At 51.3% G+C, this 21057-nt stretch overlaps 1 protein-coding gene across 1 annotated transcript in view; it reads left to right on the forward strand.

Moving 5' to 3' along the window:
- LOC138467284 (uncharacterized) overlaps nucleotides 1-21057 on the forward strand; it is a 504409-nt gene that overhangs the window by 464982 nt on the left and 18370 nt on the right. Inside the window, exon 7 of the mRNA XM_069607283.1 lies at nucleotides 578-769. Coding sequence (XP_069463384.1) covers nucleotides 578-769 — 192 coding nt within the window. The remainder of the gene's footprint in view (nucleotides 1-577; nucleotides 770-21057) is intronic.

The following is a 21057-nucleotide window of genomic DNA, read 5'->3' on the forward strand; positions in this document are numbered from 1 at the left end:
AGGTATGGTGAGCCAAAAAGTAGTTGTAGACCCTCCTGAGAAACCCATAGAACATGATGGATAGACGTGCTCGTTCTTAGTGGAGGGGCTCCCACTGTATTTGCATACAGTCATGGAAGAGTTTCGAACAGCACCATCCATGTCACATCTCTTGCAGAAGTTCACGTTGTGCACCTTCCTGATGCTGCTGACCTGGGGTTCTGTGGTTGAGGGAAGGGGGAGGGTGGTTAAGGTAGGATATGATTTGATAGGTTATTTATAACACGCTTAATACCCAGAGGTCATTATGAACACGTGTTACTCATAATGCCACTGACATAACCTACATTGCAATGCTTACGGACAAGTGGACTTGTAGATTACTGGACTAAGGTAATATAGTACATATTGGGCATTAGTAAAAGTAGTAAACATATTTTTCAAAAATCAAACATGTTCCCTATAACAAGCCTCAACCATACTAAGTTAATGTTTAGTGTATACAAATGTATTGCTAATAATGATAATGAATTCATGTAGCCCCCCCCCCTTTTACTCATAATAATAATAATGACCAGGTGTCTACTTCATTGTGCAGGCAAAATCAAGATTCAGAAATGACTCAAATGATGATGGAGTTACTTGTAACGCAGAAGAACTGAGTGGGACACAATCTGTGAGCTCCTTGCAAGCCCAAATTCAAGATTTACAAGCCGAACTGAAAATCAAGGAAGAAAATATTGCTGAATTAATCCGAAAATGCAAAACTCTTAGAACCTGCCATCAGCAGGTATGTACCCAGACATATAATACTTAATTCTTTGCATTTTTCATATGGTTAGGTGAAATCTAAATTCAACAAGTGGAATTGGGCAACGTTCATCATTTTTCAATTGTGAAATTGGAAAATTATACATTTTCTGCCCAATTTTGAATCTGACAAAATTACAAAGAAAGTAGTGGAAAACGCTAGTAAAAGAATCATTGCTCACTTTGGCAAAATAAATCTACAGCAAAAGTTTAATTCGAGTCCCCACCCCTCCAAGTAAAGTAATTTGGACACAGCTAAAAACTGTGTAGTTGACTTTTCCGCTTTGTTGGTAACTACGGCAGATAACTGTTTGCTGGAGACTTTTTCAGTAAATACTCTCCAGCTAAAATGTCTATTTGTTGTCTTTTTTGCAATAGCTTTGTTGGTTTTCAAAATAGCAACATCTCTTCTTGCAGACTTCATTCATCAAAAATGTTCTCACTAAATGCTACTTTAAATTCTCAAGACAACATTGAAAATACTAGTCCAATGCGCTTAGCAACACAAATGATTGTTTATTCATTTTTACACAGCAATCTGTTGCACACGTTGTACAGTAACAGCCAACACAAAAATTGTTGTTAACTAAAATAAAATGAAAATAAAGAGCAAAATCATGGCATCGGTAATAAATAAATTTCACATACCAGGGTGGAGTTGGGTATGTAGGTGAAGTAACAGACGAAGCATGGAAACATATACACAAAGTTTACCAATTATTAAATGAAATATTCAATTGGAGTCCTTTCATTTGTTGTTCGTGCCACCCAATTATGGCTTTCAATGTACTTGTGCATTATTCATAGTAATTATAATGTGTACAGTCCTTGTGAGAGATCCCAGATGCCAATGTAACAGGCAGGGGTTTGATTTCACCAAAGTTGGTGTCATAGTCACATAACTACAGCACTGTCCGCCCCCTACTTGTGGTAACATGCAGGTGACACCATTATGATCGCGTGAAAGTATGTGCTTGCAAATCAAGACCAGGGTGCCAAAGAGTCCTAAGTGAAAAAGTGATTAATTCCAGGTTCCTGGATTAGAAATTCACCAAAAGAGCCATTGGGCCTCATTACGAGCTTGCCGGACAGGATACAATGGTACCGGTAAACTGGCCGGTACCTTTGTATCCGGATCGACAAACTCCGAGTTGTACTCGTGGGTGCCTTTCATTCTGCCAGGTCTGACCTGAAAGGCACCCGCAAGCACAGCATGCATGTAGCACTAGCACCGTTAAGTACGGTGCCAGTGCTGCAGGCATCCCTTATTCCCATTCAGTCCTCTGGGGCTCAAATGGGAATGGGGATCACCCGATTCCGGCATCCGCGAAAGGGCAATTACCGGCTCCGGTGGGGCCGAATACCCTGGTATTTGTCCATTCGTGGGTGACGGACTTTCTTGCAAGTTTAGAGGTAGCCTTGCCGGTTGTACCGGCGAGGCTACCGCCAACCTTGCAATGAGGCCCATTGTCAATCTATAAGTAGATGACGTCAAAAAACTGTAGTTAACAGAATGCAAACATAGTATTCCTGAACAATCTGAACGGGGACATAGGGGATTAACAATTGTAAAAATTGTGTATTCCTACCCCTTATGATGGGTCAGGTATGTCTGTCACACCAGAACAGTTGTAAAATCGTTGTTTGCTGTACTTGTCATATTAGCCAAATAGCTATTTAAAACAAACGGAATTGAGCAAGCATTACTAAATAATGTTGATGTTTATAATTAGCGCAGAATGTGCGTCACTCTCCTGTTAGCGGGTATTATTATGATGGGCTTACCTGATAAGGTATGCGCAATGTGTATAGCTTCTTATTGAACCTTCACTAAACGGTAGTGGGACTGTTCGGTTCGGCTCCAACGAGTTAAAATATAATGGGCATAACTATGATAGTTTCACCCACTACATACAGCTACATAAATAATAAAGAAAACTTACTTGGTTGAAATCCACAGATGTCCTGTCCGGAATCATCTGGTGTGGCATCCGATGTTTGGCAGTGTGCATGCGGCTCGCCTGCCTTTAAAAATGGTTCCGGGTACACGCAGCACGTTCTTTGTGTGTACCCATGTGTAACAGCTAGACCGTTAAATGGTGAGTAGTCTAGCACCCGAGATTACTTGCTGATACACATTGTAGATCTCCATACACAAGTGTCATTTCTAAGGATCTTAAAGTCCAAAAGCCTTATTAGTGACTCAGACATCTTCTAAGGTATAACGTCAATTACAGTGTTCAAGACTAGATTGTCAATATGTTTTACATTTCTCCCTTCATCCTTCCATATTTATTGGCATTCTGTATTTTCTGGTGTCATAATTAACAGTCACAAAAACACAGCATGGCCAATCCTCCTTATTTAACTGGCCAGATGTGAATAGCTGTGCCCATAAATACTGGCATTTCGCGATATTACAAATCGTAGTAACTTCATTCATGATAACATATACACCTGTCAATGCCAATTGAATTAGTAAGCCAGAAACTCGGTTTCTGTAGCACCATTGCAAAGTTAAAGCACTAGAAGGTGAAGATCAATATACCAACAACAAACAAGAAATACATGCATTTCATGCTCAGCCTTCAGTTCTGCAACGTAGTAAACACGTACATTTTGATTCCAAAATTCTCAACAAATGTATTATATCCCCTCAACCTTTACTCAGTTTGGCCTGGTATAGACCAATACATTTTTAATATCACTCTTGTTTTCCAATTGATGGCAGGTCCAGATGATGGATAATGGAGAAAATAGTCAAACAGGGACATCTACAAACCAAGGTTTGACCCGCAATCAGCAATGAATACCCTCACACCTACACACTATCAGGGTAATTCATAGAATTTCGCAGAAAAGTGTCGCAAGCGGCTGGCGCAGAGTGTCCGCGTGCGATTGACTGCGCCAGGCACGTGCGCTAAAACCGATTTCCGCGCACAGCGTATTCATGGATTTCATGCTCCCAAACCAGCCGTGGCGCAGAGTATCGCAGCGACCCTGCAGCAGCGCCAGTAACGCCCCCAAGAACGCCCTCGCGCAAGGAAAAGCCATCAAAATCGCTAAATCATCGCAAAGGGCTGCGCTAACCCTGGACCAGTTTACAGGGCAGCCAAACAAGGAACGCAAAGCGGGTAACGTGCATATCAGGGGTACACGTGAAGTCATACACGCGATTAGCCAGGGTACGTGTATTACAGGGGTACGCGGGAAGTTTAACACGCGATTGGCCAGGGTACGTGTATTACAGGGGTACGCGGGAAGTTTAACACGCGATTAGCCACGGTAAGTGTATTACAGGGGTACACGTGAAGTCATACACGCGATTAGCCAGGGTACGTGTATTACAGGGGTACGCGGGAAGTTTAACACGCGATTGGCCAGGGTACGTGTATTACAGGGGTACGCGGGAAGTTTAACACGCGATTAGCCAGGGTAAGTGTATTACAGGGGTACGCGGGAAGTTTAACACGCGATTAGCCAGGGTACGTGTATTACAGGGGTACGCGGGAAGTTTAACACGCGATTGGCCAGGGTACGTGTATTACAGGGGTACGCGGGAAGTTTAACACGCGATTGGCCAGGGTACGTGTATTACAGGGGTACGCGTGAAGTTATACACGCGATTAGCCAGGGTACGTGTATTACAGGGGTACGCGGGAAGTTTAACACGCGATTGGCCAGGGTACGTGTATTACAGGGGTACGCGGGAAGTTCAACACGCGATTGGCCAGGGTACGTGTATTACAGGGGTACGCGGGAAGTTTAACACGCGATTAGCCAGGGTAAGTGTATTACAGGGGTACGCGGGAAGTTTAACACGCGATTGGCCAGGGTACGTGTATTACAGGGGTACGCGGGAAGTTTAACACGCGATTAGCCAGGGTAAGTGTATTACAGGGGTACGCGGGAAGTTTAACACGCGATTAGCCAGGGTAAGTGTATTACAGGGGTACGCGGGAAGTTTAACACGCGATTAGCCAGGGTACGTGTATTACAGGGGTACGCGGGAAGTTTAACACGCGATTGGCCAGGGTACGTGTATTACAGGGGTGCGTGGGAATCATCACACGCGATTAGGCTGGGTGGGTCCTCACAGGTGTTCCCTGTACACCCTCCACGGCCCCTGCAGGCAGCCTACAAAACAGGGGACTACCCTGCACACCTGCTCATGTCCCCCTGCACCCCCACCCCCCAGCAGTGCAGGGGCAGCCTCCACCAGGCCCCCACTCATGTCTCCCACCACCCCCACCCTCCCGCCACCAGGGGCAGCCTCCACCAGGCCCCCACCCATGTCTCCCACCACCCCCACCCCCCGCCACCAGGGGCACTCTCCACCAAGCCCCCACCCATGTCTCCCACCACCCCCACCAGTGCAGGGGCACCCTCCACCAGGCCCCCACCCATGTCTCCCAACACCCCCACCCACCAGCACTGTGGGGCACGTGGCCAGCAGGCAGTCAGGCAGCAGCAGATGGCAGGTGGGAGCGTGCTCAGGGCTCTGGGGGGCAGTAATTTCGCTTCCTGGCCAGGAGCGTGGTCTCTCGTGTGTGAACGCGTGGACAGCCTGATAGGTAGTGAAATCCCACACGTCAGCAAAGGCCCTTAGCGCGTAAACCCGTCAACAGCATATGCGCGCCTATAGTCACCAGCATATGCGCGCCTATAGTCACCTGCACGTGCAGGAAATTGTTGCGTGACACGTCCCAGTGTCAAAGCGTGTGATTGGTGAAAATGGATGTACACGTAGAAGTGACAAAGCGTGTGATTGGTGAAAATGGATCTACACGCAGGAGTGACAAAGCGTGTGATTGGTGAACGTACACGCCACGTAAGTGACGCTGTACGTGTGGGCCTGTATATAAGGTACATGTAGAACACCATTTCCTTGTACGTGCTTTTCGTGGAGAGCGAGTGGGTGAAATCTGTACTTCTTGTCGTTTCACACGCAATTTACTTCACGGCGTTTCCAGTTCGTATTCCCTGTTACCTCTGACAGCTTTTTCTCTTTTTTCTCTTTTACTGGTTTACCTGGGCCTGTTCCCTCAAACAGTGTCCCCTTCTACTGTTGTCCTTTCTTCTCAGACAGCGTACACATCTTCTTTTGGCGGGGGTTTAGCCAGCCAAACGCGCTCATTCTTCACGCTCTTTTACCTGGCAGACGGTGAGTCACGCACGTATCCAACTTCTGTGCTTGCCCCGTGTGTAGCCTACCCCTTCAGAGGTCATTCTAGGCTGACAGCTTTTTCTCTTTTTTCTCTTTTACTGGTTTACCTGGGCCTGTTCCCTCAAACAGTGTCCCCTTCTACTGTTGTCCTGTCTTCTCAGACAGCGTACACATCTTCTTTTGGCGGGGGTTTAGCCAGCCAAACGCGCTCATTCTTCACGCTCTTTTACCTGGCAGACGGTGAGTCACGCACGTATCCAACTTCTGTGCTTGCCCCGTGTGTAGCCTACCCCTTCAGAGGTCATTCTAGGCTGCGTGTGACACGCATACGTTCATTCTTGTGTTACTGGGTGCCACAGCGTAGTGCAGGTTTTTCTTTCTGCACACGTGGTCTAGGAGGGGTTGCGTGCACGTCATCTCCCTTTTTTGGGCCTCCTGTGCGTTGCGTGACCCGTCATCTTTCCCCAGGGGTTACAATCAGCCGTGCTAGAGCACTAGGGTACAATTACCATCTGGTACCCAACCCCTTTGACCCCCAATTGCCCAGGACAATTGTCTACAGCCACTCCCATACGCACATTAATATCAGTGCCATGGCTGGGAGGCGAGGATTCCGTAAGGGTGGCAAAGGTGGAAGAGCCACAAGTGGTGGCCGTGGTGGATCCGGTAGGGGACGTGGTCGTAACTTGCAGGGTGAGCCTGTCCCCCCATGTGTGGAGGACCAGTCAAGGGCACCCATCATCCCCCCCCCCCTCCCCCCCTCCCGTTGAGGCTGAAGTGGCTGACACCATCCATGCTCAGCCCTTGTTGGACCAGCCCATTGTGGCACCAGACCTGGCTGACTCCATGGCTGACTTCCAGGTCAGCAGGGCTACGACACGTGCTCTGGTGCACGTTGATGCCATCATGCCACGTGGATCTGGGGCAGCAAGGTCATCTGCTGCACCAAGGAGGCAGGGCGGAGTGGCTGCAGGGGCAGCTGCGGCTCCATCCACCCCAGCCCTCACACACCCAGCCAGGACAGTGTCGGTCCTAGTCCATGCTGCTGACATTCCCCCTGACACCATCACACTAGAGCCAATGCCTGCACCAACTCCCATGCTGAGTGTGCAATCCCACACTCCTGATATAGAGTCCACCAGGGCTCCTGCCCCTAGTGTCCAGAGCGGCGCAGGACACTCAGGATCACCACCACCTTCCAAGCGGAAGAGGAAGAGTGCTCGTCCGGCACAGGCTGATGCCCCAGACACGGCTACACAGTCCGGCCCGTCCAGGAAGCCCAGCTTCACGGATGACGATCTGAATGCACTTGTCGAGTATGTGTCCGGACATGACAACGAGATGGTCATTGTTGCAGGATCCAAGACCACACCTGCACAACGCCAGGCACACTGGCAGACCGTTGCGGACATCGTAAGTGCCCTTGGAATCGTGAGGCGCACAGCCAATGATTGCTATAAGCGCTGGAATGACCTAAAGCGCAGGGCAAAGAGTAAGCTGGCCTCAAGTCATGCCGCAACTCTAGTGACTGGAGGTGGGTCTCCAGTAGTAGACATGGAACTCACTCCACATGAGTCAGTCGCTGGGACCTACGTCACGGAGGAACAGATCCAAGGCGTGGGAGATCTGGCTGATTACGAGGCATTGTCCGGTGAGTGCACATGCATGTGTGTGTCATACATGTGCATGGTGTGTGTGTGAGGGCTTCTGTTTTGGTGCCAGGTGAGAGTGTGTGCGCCTCAGTCGTATGGGTCAGCCATGTGCTTCATGCAATACTTCCTGCGCAGCTGCATTTGGCCATAGCAGTATCCCTTCTGCCAACAGTAGACATCTAGCACAACTGCACGCCAGTTGCCCTTGAAGTGTCACCTTGACACAACAGATTTGCTTATTTTTCACTGTTCATTCAGTCAGTTTGTTTGCATTCCACCACTTTCACTAGGCATGTCGCTGTCCACTAGTCACATGTCTGACATGGGTATGGTAAAGGGGAGTGACTTTGTTACCTGGATATCATTTGTACACACATGTCCCTGTGCAATTTGACCATTACAGACTGGCAGCTCCAGGTGAAAAATCTGACCTGTCAGAATCAGAAAAGCTATTACATGCGGGAACTGGACTGAATGAATAGGTGCTGCCCTCCTCTCCATCTTCACTCAATAGCAATGGTACATGCCATCTGTGTGATGGCATGTGTGTTTCACCTGCCAATCACAGGCCAATGTGTGATGCCACTGCCAGGCAGCATGCAGAAAATTTGTTCATCTTCCATCTTGGTGTCATCAGTGTGTGCCGTTTGCCTGCACTTCATACGCAGTGAGGGTGCATGCATGGGAGGGTTTTAGTCATGTGGGACATGTCAATCAAGTATTGGTTCTCTTGCTTCTCAGCCCTCAATGTGTGCCATGGTGCTAATGCCTGTTTCCATTACTTTGTTTTCATGTCTTTGCAGGGGAAGACGCACCTGATACTGCTGGGGTTGTGGAGATGGTGCAGACCCAGGAGGTGTCCCAGGGCCGACCAACCACCAGTGAGGGACGTGGTGTGGTGGTGGGGGAGAACCCACAAGTGCTGCAGGTCGTGCTCTCAAGGGGTGTCTCTGGCTGCACCTCCCCCGAGCTGTACTCAGGTGTTGATTCGGATGAGACCTACGTGCCATCGCTGGTGAGTGTTCCAGGGAGGGATTCTGTTCTGTCTCACCCACCTGCACCAGGGTCAGTACCCTCCATGGGGATGTCAGTGTTGGCAGCTACGCCTTCGGTGGTTACGGATGCAGGGTCACACTCCGCGACATCTGATCCTGTTCCTGGGCCAGCATATCAGAGGGGGAATGCAGTCCTGCAGCCTCAGGCAGTGCCGGCACAGCAAGGCGCAGTTCGCCTTGCCCCAGACAGGTGTGGTGCCCGCCGACGTGGTGGCCGTACGCCACCCGGCAATACCGCATGGGAGCAATCCATTTACGGTATGGCTACCCAACAGGCTGCATCATCCGAGATGATGGCTCAGGCCATGGATAGGGTGGCCACTTCCATTGTCCCCCCAGAAAGGCTGATGGAGCGACTAGAGCAGGCAACCGACTCCATCTGCCAGTCACACAGGGAAGCCCTGAGGCAGGAGCTCCTACACCTCAGGACGACTCTTGTTGAGCTTGAGGCTTCAACACACCAAAGGACAGAACAGCAGCTGGAGCGTCTCACCCGTACGCTCTCAGCTGAGATGCAGGCAACGAGGGCGGAGGTCCGGGCATCCCGTGAGTTGTTGCATGATGACCTCCGCACACTCATCCTCCAGAACCAGACCTACCACACCCGCATGCTTGCAGCCATGGAGGAGCAGACTAGGGCCTTGCGTGGGCTGCCTCCCATAGTGCAACCACCTCCGGATGCAGCTGCACAGGGTGATAATAGCGACAGCAGTGACACTCCCACAATAGGGTAGCCGTGTGGGCCATGAGCCCATGGAGGTGTTTTATTTTCCCAGGATCCACGCAGGTGGGTTCTGGTGTGCATCCTGTCCTCGGACCTCCTGGGTGGCCTCCCCAACCCCCCCGGGCCCATCAATGGCCATTTTTGATTGTTTCTTATTTTTATTTTTATTTTGATTTCTTTTATTCCCAATTTTTTTGGGAGGATCTGTTGGCTCCGATCTGTTGGCTCCGATCTGTTGGCTCCGATCTGTTGGCTCCGATCTGTTGGCTCCGATCTGTTGGCTCCGATCTGTTGGCTTCCGTGGTTCCTGTGGGCATACGCTGCATTGTGGCTGGGCACATGCAGGCTTGTAATGTATTTGGTTCAGATGCTTGGGTTTGAGTCACACACACCCCTCCTGCTTCCCGTTTCCATGGGCTTGCAAAGGGTGTGCCCAAGTGACAGTGAATTACACAGTGACGTTGGACTCCCATGAGCTGTGTGGCCAGTCTGTAGTCAATACTGTGTATACATTCATAGTGCATATTGCTGTTGTGTTGTACACTGCATGTTGCATTGATGTGTAACTCTTCTTCTGTGTCTACCTCCCAATTTGCAGGTCCCTTCCTCAAGTCCACACAAGGACCTCTAGTCTGGCGAAGGGGACCATGTTGGCAGCAGTGCACCTACAACTCTACATGGCGCCAACACTGCACAGTTGGTAGTGGTGGGAGTGCAGGCATTTCCAGGTGGTGAGACTACTAATATGTAACCTTTTTGATGTCATGTTAATGGTACTACGTGCTCAAGTATGTTGTTGGTCCGGCATTGCTGTGAGCATTTCAGGTGTTGCAGGTTTCTAATAGTGCCACTGTACATAGTGAGAGTGATGTCATGTTGTGGGGATTACTTTGTTTACCTGCAATTAGCATGACATGGCACGGTGTGTCGTGTGGCAGTGCTGGGGTTGGGTTGGCTGACATGGCACTGTCCTCTTGTTGCATTTTGCAAGTGGGTATTCATTTTAGCTGCTTCAATGTGTAACTTCACAAAACTGCATTGGTGGTGTCTGTGTGGGTAGGGATGCACACATTGTGACACTTCCAGGTGAACAATCTCAGGCTGACATGGAATTCCCGGTTCATTCTCCACACATTCAGGATCAGTGTCAGGTTGAGTCATCATTGATTGTCAGATGGAATGTGCCAGGGCAGTGTGCACTCCACAGGGGTGTGATTTCTATGTGAAGTAATTAGCCACTAGCTGTGTACGGGCTGCCTCCCCCCGTGCCCTTTCCCCTCCCATGCGCAGCGGCTGTGCATGTGGTTGGGGATGTGGGGCCACCACCATGTCCACGGCCAGGCCCCGGCGTGTTGCAACGTTGTGCAGGACACATGCTGCCACTATGATCCTGCACACTACTGGGGGAGCGTATAACAGCTGCCCGCCAGAACGGTCAAGGGAGCGAAAGCGTGACTTCAGCACTCCGAATGTGCGCTCCACTATGCCCCTGGTTGTAATGTGGGCTGTGTTAAATCTTACCTGGGGTGGCGTGGTGGGGTTCCGAATTGGCGTCATCATGTGGGGGCTCAGAGGGTAGGCACTGTCCCCTGTGGAGGTGGGGATTGGTATCATTGGTGAGGTTGTGACCTTGCTCAGTATCCAACATGCATGCATGTGCAGTGGCATACATACTCACCAAGCAGCCATGTATCGCCATGCCGCCCAGCTTCTAGGTCCCGGCTTAGGGTGGACATTCGGTAAATGAAGCTGTCGTGGGTGGAGCCGGGATAGTTGGCATATACTGAGATGATGATTCCCTTGGCATTACATGCTACCTGCACGTTGATGGAATGCCAGTGCTTGCGGTTCCTATAGATGTGCTCAGATGCCCTGGGGGGACGTAGAGCCACATGGGTGCAGTCGATGGCACCTAGCACTTTGGGGAATCATGCCACTGCGTAAAAATCCAGGGCGGCAGCATGCCTTTCTGCAGGTGTTCTGGGCAGGTATATGTGCCTGCGGACTGATGGGCGTGCAGTCATGATGTTCAAGACCTGGTGTAGGCAGCGTGACTGGGTGGCCTGTGACACCCCACCCACTATGGCACTTGTCCGCTGAAATGATCCAGTGGCTAAGAAGTGCAGTACATTGAGGACCTTCTCCAGGGGGCTGAGTGCTTGGGAGCACAGGGTGGGTGATGTGAGGTCATCCTCCCACTCACTCACCAGGTCCAGTATGATGTGTGGTGGAAACCTGTACCTCCCATACACCTGGTCATCAGGCATCCCGAAAAGGCTGGTTCTGGGTGTGAATATTCTGGCCCTGACTATCCTCCTCCTCCTCCTTTGGTAGCCCACTGCCACTGCTGCTAGGAACGGTATGTTCATCCTGGCGTCTGAGCTTGTTATTGTTAAAGTCCGCAATTTATGCTTAGCGCGTGTTCTAGGCGAGCGTGTGACCCGCGCACCCCTGGAATCCAGTTCCCAGTCCAATAGCGTGTGGAAATTCACACGCACCACGGGATACAGCGTGTGACCCGCGCACCCCTGGAATCCAGTTCCCAGTCCAATAGCGTGTGGAAATTCACACGCACCACGGGATACAGCGTGTGACCCGCGCACCCCTGGAATCCAGTTCCCAGTCCAATAGCGTGCGGAAATTCACACGCACCATGTGATACAGGTTCGCTGACGTACTTGCGTGTGTAAGTGGCCGCGCACCCATTAAATACACGTACATAGGCCAATCGCGTGTACGCGCACTTTTGTCCAATTACACGCGATGACACTCTGACGTGCAGTATCTCCACGTGTGCCCCGTCATCACGTGCTGAGTGGGGAACACCCGTGCGGGTCACGTCACAGACGCGCTTACGCGCTGAGGGACTCTGGTCCAATAGAATCGCGTATGCGTGCTGACGCGCTTACGCGCTAAGGGCCTTTCCTCGGATTTCAGGCTGACGTGCAGGATTTTCACGTGCCAAATCACTCCGTATCAAGCTGGCCACGCGAAAACACACGGAAGCCCACGCTCCTGCCCAGAAGGCCGAGTTACTGCCCCCCAGTGCCCCGAGCAGCCTCCCACGTGCCATCTGCTGCTGCCTGCCTGCCTGCCTGCCTGCCTGCTGCCACCGTGCCCTGCCATTTGGTGCCTGCACATCAGCCATCTGCAGGGGTCCAGTTGCTGTGTGCACCCCTGCTGGAACAGAAGACTCCCGACTGGTATTACATCGCTCCACAGCCCAGCCCCAGGACCCAGTTGCCCACCCACACCTGCCTCTGGGGTTGCCATGTCGGGCACTTCCACATCTGGCACCAGTGGCAACCCGAGGCCAGAGGGGCAGAGGGGCACCAGCTTCACTGTCACCGAAGTTGGTGTCCTGGTGGAGCATGTCCTGGGGCAGTATGATGCCCTCTTTGGATCGTCCCGCACCAGCAAGGAAGGACGGCAGAGGATATGGGCCGACTGTGTGGTTGCCATCAACGCGGAGGGGGTGGCAACCCGCGACGTCCTGAAGATCAAGAAGCGCTGGGAGGACTTGAGGTCCAGGACCCTTGTGAAGGCCCGGCGCCTCGTGGAGGGGGGCCGGGGCCACATGAGTTCCATCCAGATGAGGGTCCTGGAACGCGTACGCCCAGCGCTCCACGCCCAGATCCTTGAGAGGGAGGCCCGTCTGGAGTTGAGCGGTAAGTGTCCATGCATTACTGTGTGAGACAGGGCATGTTGCGGTGTGCTGGTTCTATGATACTTGCCTGTATGTGTGCCATAGGCCATGTATGCATGTATGTGTGCAGGGACATCATGGTAATGCATGTGCGACCAGTGATGTGTGATGCACATGGTTGTTGCATGTGTTGAAATGCCGCATGGGGAGCCCTATTCAGATTTTGAACATGAGAGCATGCCAGTCTCTGTACGTGGACATGGGTGGGGGTGAGGGATGGGTGCTGATGCCAGGTACATATATGGTAGCCATGTCTGTGTGCCTGACCTGCGTGTCTGTGACTTGTGCATGCCATGGATGCATGACACATGTGTGTGACAGTGCAGAGATTCAGTAAAGCAGCCAAATTACCCTTGTAACCGCTGTGTTTGGTGTGTTTGGGGCCAGATGGATGTGACTGAGGTGAAGTGTGTGCATGTGATGGGCATGAGGCATGATGCATGTGAGTTACATATCATTGAATGTTTCAAGAGTCCATTGGACATGCATGGAAATGTCCATGGCATGCACCATGCCTGTTACTGTGTGTGTTTTGCCTGGACTGACCCATGTGTTGTGGAGGGACATGATGGAAGTGTACTTTGACAGTGGTGCTCATCTGCTATTGCTTCCTGTCTAGGGGACCATTGTACAGTGCCCTGATGCTTGTGTTCTTTGTCTCCCTCTACGCAGCGGCTAGTGAAGAAGAGGGCGGAGACGGCGCTGTGGAGCAAGGCGGCGGGGATGCCCCCACGGCTGCAGCGGAAGGGGTGGGTGAGCCCCCACAGGGGCCTGCTACGGTGGGAGACGGTGAGGAGCCATCCAGGTTGGTGGTTTGCACAGAGGAGGAGGAGGCCGCCACTGGGGCACACATGGGGCCTGGTGGGGGCATCCCTGCTGGTGCAAGTGGTGCAGTCCAGGGCCAGGGGCAGGAGGCAGCACAGGTCACCGTGGAGGGGCCTGTGCATGTCGCTGTCCCTGACCCTGTGAGTGCACCACCATGCACCAGCAGGGATGCCCCGTCCCAGGCCCGTCCGCAGGTAGAGGGGATGTCCATGTCACCTGACTACCCTCCACCTGCGGACGTGGGAACCCCTGGCCGTGCGGAGAAGGTCCTGATTGGGGTCGCGATGCGCACGGCTGTGATTCGTGATGCCGTGCGTGCTTCCCGGGAGGAGCACGCACGTCATCACGAAGTGCACCGTGCCGACGTGGCCCAATTGGGATCGGCCATGTTCGGGGGTTTCCTGCATGTGTTGGCCAATGTGGCGGCCCTCTCCTCCTCTGTGCAGGCTATCCACCAGTCGTTCTCCTTGCTGTCTTCCAGCCCAGATGCCACCAGGGCCCCCTGTGGACCTGCCCCGACCAATGCAGCCAGCTCGGTGGGGATCCCATCCCTGCCACAGTCGGGAGTCAGAGATCCAGCAGGGGTGGACACCAGAGCAACTGGACCCCAGCAGATGGAGGATGTGACGGCATCATCGGGCAGGGCACGTGCACGACGGCGTCGGTGGTTTCCACCAGCCTGGATGCCGTCGTGCTGGCACAGGCAGTTGCGTCGGAGGCAGCAGCAGGCTCAACGTGGGAGGCATCATGGCTCGGGGCCATCAACATCGGGGGTGCAGGCATCGGCCGGAGGGCAGGAGAACCCTGGAATGGGAGTGGCTTCCGTGTGGGAGAGGTTGTGCCAGCGGATAGGTGCGGAGCGGCAGCGGGCAGAGGAGGAACGGCTCACGATGGTCAGGGCGGAGGACTCCATGCGGAGGGCACTGAGGCGGGCTGAGTGCCTCGAGGGTCTTCGCAGGGAGTTAGAGCTGGACACTGCGTTATCCCTGCGGGACCTCGGGGCCAGGGAACATGTCCGCCTCCAAGCCATTGACCAGGAGTTCGATGATGCCCTGGCCCATGACAACAACCAGTGAGCCGTCCGAATAGCCCGCTGCCTTTGTATATAGTTGTATAGTTAGGGTTAGGTTTCCTTTGTTTTTTTGAATTTTTTTTGGTTGCGATTGGACAATGCACCACTTTTTTGTATATAGTTCACTTTTTAGTTAGTAGTCAGTTAGGTTTTATTTGGTAGGGCTCATGGACCCAGGATGATCTTCTTAATTTCCTTATTTTAATAATTCAGAATTTTTTCTTGGACATTCATCTTGTTTAGTTTGATTTGCTTTGTGTTTTTTCTTGTTTGCTGTTCAATACATGATATTTTTTTATTCTTCAATGTGTCGTATCATCTCATTGCTTTCAGGCATGTCATGTTGGGTGTTTTGTCATTCACTTGCAGCCATTGTGTGTGACAGACATGTGTTAAATTGCATTATTTACATTGGGGGTGTAACATGTAATTGCCTTTGATATGTGGGTGGGTGTGATAGTTGGTTGGGCCTTTTGGCAGGGGAGGATGGGCATTACGGACATGATTGGGGAATGTTGGGACCCAGGTGCAGGGGGGCATGGATTGGACATGGGTGGGGGCCTGCTGGCAGGTGCCCCACAGTGCTGGGGTGTGGGGGTGGTGGGAGACATGAGTGGGGGCCTGGTGGAGGGTGACCCTGCACTGCTGGGGGGTGGGGGTGGTGGGAGACATGAGTGGGGGCCTGGTGGAGGGTGACCCTGCACTGCTGGGGGGTGGGGGTGGTGGGTGACATGAGTGGGGGCCTGGTGGAGGGTGCCCCTGGTGGCTGGGGTGTGGGGGTGGTGGGAGACATGAGTTGGACATGGGTGGGGGCCTGCTGGCAGGTGCCCCTGGTGGCTGGGGTGTGGGGGTGGTGGGAGACATGAGTTGGACATGGGTGGGGGCCTGCTGGCAGGTGCCCCTGGTGGCTGGGGTGTGGGGGTGGTGGGAGACATGAGTTGGACATGGGTGGGGGCCTGCTGGCAGGTGCCCCTGGTGGCTGGGGTGTGGGGGTGGTGGGAGACATGAGTTGGACATGGGTGGGGGCCTGCTGGCAGGTGCCCCTGGTGGCTGGGGTGTGGGGGTGGTGGGAGACATGAGTTGGACATGGGTGGGGGCCTGCTGGCAGGTGCCCCACAGTGCTGGGGGGTGGGGGTGGTGGGAGACATGAGTTGGACATGGGTGGGGGCCTGCTGGCAGGTGCCCCACAGTGCTGGGGTGTGGGGGGGTGGGAGACATGAGTTGGACATGGGTGGGGGCCTGCTGGCAGGTGCCCCACAGTGCTGGGGGGTGGGGGGGAGGTGGGGGACATGAGTTGGACATGGGTGGGGGCCTGCTGGCAGGTGCCCCACAGTGCTGGGGGGTGGGGGTGGTGGGAGACATGAGTGGGGGCCTGGTGGAGGGTGACCCTGCACTGCTGGGGGGTGGGGGTGGTGGGTGACATGAGTGGGGGCCTGGTGGAGGGTGCCCCTGGTGGCTGGGGTGTGGGGGTGGTGGGAGACATGAGTTGGACATGGGTGGGGGCCTGCTGGCAGGTGCCCCACAGTGCTGGGGGGTGGGGGTGCAAGGGGACATGAGTTGGTGTTCATTTGTTCAAGGAGACATGTGCCTTTGCTGGGGGGCATGCCCATGGTGGGTGGGCTGCCTGCGGGACATGACCAGGGATGCAGGGTAGTCCCCTGTGGTGTGGACTGCCTGCAGGGGCCGTGGAGGGTGTACAGGGTACACCTGGGAGGACCCACACTGTGAAATCACATGTGGAACTTCCCGCGCACCCCTGAAATACACGCGCCCAGGCTGTTCGCGTGTGGAACTTCCCGCGCACCCCTGCAATACACGCGCCCAGGCTGTTCGCGTGTGGAACTTCCCGCGCACCCCTGCAATACACGCGCCCAGGCTGTTCGCGTGTGGAACTTCCCGCGCACCCCTGAAATACACGCGCCCAGGCTATTCGCGTGTGGAACTTCCCGCGCACCCCTGGAATACACGCGCCCAGCCTATTCGCGTGTGGAACTTCCCGCGCACCCCTGAAATACACGCGCCCAGCCTATTCGCGTGTGGAACTTCCCGCGCACCCCTGGAATACACGCGCCCAGCCTATTCGCGTGTGGAACTTCCCGCGCACCCCTGGAATACACGCGCCCAGCCTATTCGCATGTCAAACTTCACGCGAACCCCTGTGATGCACGTACCCTGCTGAAATCGCGTGTTAGACTTCCCGCGCACCCCGGTATACACGCACACGTATTTTTTGTCAGCGGGTGTCCGTGTTTGTGGGTACCCCTTTGCACGTCTTTGTTCCTGGAGGGCCACAGTATGGGACATTCATCATGGCAGTATATAGGTGCGATTAGTTGGCGCACCTTTTGGCGCACATTTCTTACAGCCGCAGAGACGCTACCGCCTGCTTTCTTGTGGCGGTCGTGTTTGTGCCTGTGCGCTGGTTTGAGCGTGCGCTTTTTTCCCCTATTCTATTCCATGAATACGTGTTGTAGGCGAGCGTGTGGGCGTTCCGCGCACTTGTGCCCTGTACTTCCCCCGTGACGCCCACGTTTCCGGCAAGTTGTTCCCCATTCCGAGTGTTACGCCCGTGTTCCGCCTACTTTTGTTGCGTGCGCCGCGCTATGTGCGATTTTCGCTGTGGCCTGTGCGATTTTCGCAGTGACCTGGCGCACGCTGTTAGATGGCCTGTGCGCCAACGTGCGCCGCGCACTTTTTATCGCACATCCGCTGGTTTTCTCGCGCACGGCCTTCCATGAATCGACGTGCGCTGCTTTTCGTGCGATTTTCGCAATTGCACTGCGATTTTCGCTATTCCACTGCGATTCGCACGTTTTTGCCCACTTGCGCCGCGCTAATTATTCCATGAATCGGCCAGCAAATATCTACACACCCACCAATTGCCCATACCTATACAAATCCATGAAACAAGATTCACACCCCTGGTAACTTAGATTCTCCATGCTACATTGTTCCTTTCTCGTTTATTTGGTATTGGTAACACATGCATTAACATCATCAGATCACCTGTACCAAATGCTCCTCATACCTTAAACCCGTAGAGCCCATATACCCAGATCTTGCTAAGGTCAGGTGCAGGAATAGTGATAGCTTAATTTAGATAATATCTGTATTTCCAGTGCTTACCATTCTGCCAAACGAGCTGCAATGCATTCATATTATTCTTGCTCCTGATCGTTCCCAGTTTCTATGTGAGCCTATCTGGCATCATCTCCCTAAGGAACAACATAGGTATAAAATAAACCAATGTGTAAGACACCTTTTTTGGGCGAAGGAGATACATATGCCCTGCGTTCTCTTGTCAGCCATGTGCTAAGAAAAAAACAAACTACCTGCTAATAAACTCTTTATGCTATCCAAGATCCAACAATGTATGGTTTTGCTATTGTCCATTATAGTTCTGTGGTTCATTCCCATAGGAAAATAGGACCTATATAGTATGCAAAGACACATTAAAGGAGGAGCGTGTTGTAGCACTTCTGAAATAATTTTCCAGTTTGAATGAAGACAAAATAATTGACCGCCTACTGGAAGTTCCATGAAAAGACCCAGAAATCTGCCCAGCCAACTCATATTATGATGGCTCACAGAATCAGAATTTGTATTGATGTGCTATGTGTGGCAAGAATCCTGAGGTTAACATGTGTCATTAAGTGAAGGTTTAAAAATGACTTATGTGTGATGATTTTGTTGTTTGTGCCAGTGGAAATCAAAAAGCAATAAAAAAAATCTACACCGTTCTGGTGTCCCTACAGCAAGAAGACACATGGGGTCCTCAATTTTCAAAGACCTGTGGTTGTGTGTGTGATGTGAAGAAGGAAAGTGTCAGCTTTTAGGAAATTACATGAGGAACTCACAAAGGTCCCATTCTATCAAGCCCCGTCACCAGTCAAATTGGGAATTTCTGATCTGAAGGATGGTATTACAGAAATGATGCACCAGTGTAAGAGCAACTAGCACTAATACAACCTTGCCATAGTGCAAGAACAGGCTCTTGCAATGCATTTCATGACCAGGGAAAGGGTTTCTTTAGTCGTATTCCCCAAAATGTAAGTTTTAAAGAACGTTAGAAGAAATCTTATCTAAAATCCCGTTTGTGGATGGCGTAGAATACGGGTCTGATTAAAGGCAATCCTATGGAGATAGATTTAAGTTCTGCGAGGAGCATTTTTAGAGGGTAACACGAGTCTTAAGAAAGAAAATCGTAGAAAACTTTATGTGAATGGTCAAGTTTTGTTGTTTTATGTAGTTTTGAAAGCACGATTATGTCAAAGTCAAAGGAAAAATGTATGATAAATGAGAGAAGTGTCAAGTTGAGGAAAAGAAAGCGACTGTTTTTATTGTACTTGAAGGTTGTTATTTAGCAAGATTAAAGTAAAATTGTGGGCAAACGGGATTGGAGCTTGCCACGATTTGTGCTCGCTCATGTGGTATTGTTCTTTTAAAACATGCTTTAAACCTATGATCAACAACAAATGAGTGGTAAATAAGTTAAGAATAGACAAATTAAGAATGGAGGATGTTACTCCATTAGGGCATCTCTGCAAACAGTTTCCAAAACATGCTCCTAAACTTAGACAGTACAGTGCAGAATGGGTTAAAGAACCGCTGACAAAATGTTTATGCCGTGGCCACAAGGCGAATCACTGTCGAAGGCAGTCTTTCAGCATATGACGACATATCTGCATGCTGCGTATACTGGGAAGAAGCTAGAAAAGCGCCTAGTGAGCTTAGAGCTTTGGAAAATGTATCAACAAGAGAAAGATGAGGAGCCTCCTTTAGATTGGCTACTTAATGTATGCAGAGAGGGGGTGAAGAGCCCTCTGTTCCACCAGCCCCGTCGGAAATAAAAGGCCAGAATAAGAAAGACGATGGGTTATACCCATTAAGGGAATTTAAAGCAGCGACAGGGTACAGCAACCCGGCTTATGAGTCACCTACGCAAAGTAGTGATGAGGGTCTGGAGAAAAACAGTGAGAAAGATGTAAGCTCCAAGGTCCCAAGGGACAAGGAGAGATGCGATAAAGAGAGAAGTGATTTAGCAAGCACATCTCTAGATATAGGAAGAGAAATATAGAGATGGAAAGGAGAAAGAGATAAAACTGATGAGGTAGCTCTCTTACTGAACAATTGGATGGATGGTCAGAGTTTGCTTAAACTCGATGGTTAGAAAGACAAAGGATAGGAGAATAGAAGAAGAGGAACACAAAATTATGGGATAAAAGGATGAAAAGATGAAGGAATGAGTAGATATGAAGGGCAAATGAAAAAAGGGATATGAAAAAGAAAGGGGAAGACAGAGTGAGAGAGGAAGCTATAAAGCGAAGAGAAGTTGATGATGATATGGAGTGTAGAATAAGGCAGAGAGCACGCTATCTCGAGTATTTGGAGAAGGAAGTAAGAGATCCAAAAGTAGCATGGGAGAATATATAGGAATTCTTCCCAGAATGCAAGTCATTTTCAGGCACGTCTAGAGCAAATCTAGAAGACGAGTTTGGCTCATGGAGCATTGAGGAAACGATCGATAAAGTATACCAATGCAAGAAGGCTCAGAAAGAGCCAAAGGGGAAGGGAAGAGAGCACTCACTTTTATGACACGGAGGAAGCCTCATGTAGTGTGAGACATAAGGAACTGTCTTTAGACAGACTGACTCTAAATAGAAATGAAGACGAGAGAAGTTGAGCGAGTTGGGCACAGGAAAGGTCAGACAAAGCAAGGGAAGCCTTCCATGGAGAAGAGAGAGTATGTGGGTCTGATGGATGCTTTTCTATGGATAAGGAAGTAAGATTGTCAGATTTAAATGTGCGTGTGTCTAAGGCAATGGAGTCATTAGCACTGTCAGACCGACCTAGGGGGCAACTTCACGGTCAGAGGGGTGAGTCGCTGCCTTATGTAAGCAGGTTAAGATCATTGCCAGGTAGACGGCAATAAGGCAATATTGTCCCTGCAGTGGACAAACAAATAATGAGAGATGAGGATGAGTTTGGGGCGTCACAGTTTGCTTTGTTAGAAAAAGGAGGGGGCAGACCACAGTATATAACGTGGACCCAGATGGATAAGGATAAT

The sequence above is a fragment of the Ambystoma mexicanum genome, chromosome 4q (genome assembly GCF_040938575.1).
Source record: "Ambystoma mexicanum isolate Mex_15411 chromosome 4q, UKY_AmexF1_1, whole genome shotgun sequence".
Lineage (NCBI taxonomy): Eukaryota > Metazoa > Chordata > Amphibia > Caudata > Ambystomatidae > Ambystoma > Ambystoma mexicanum.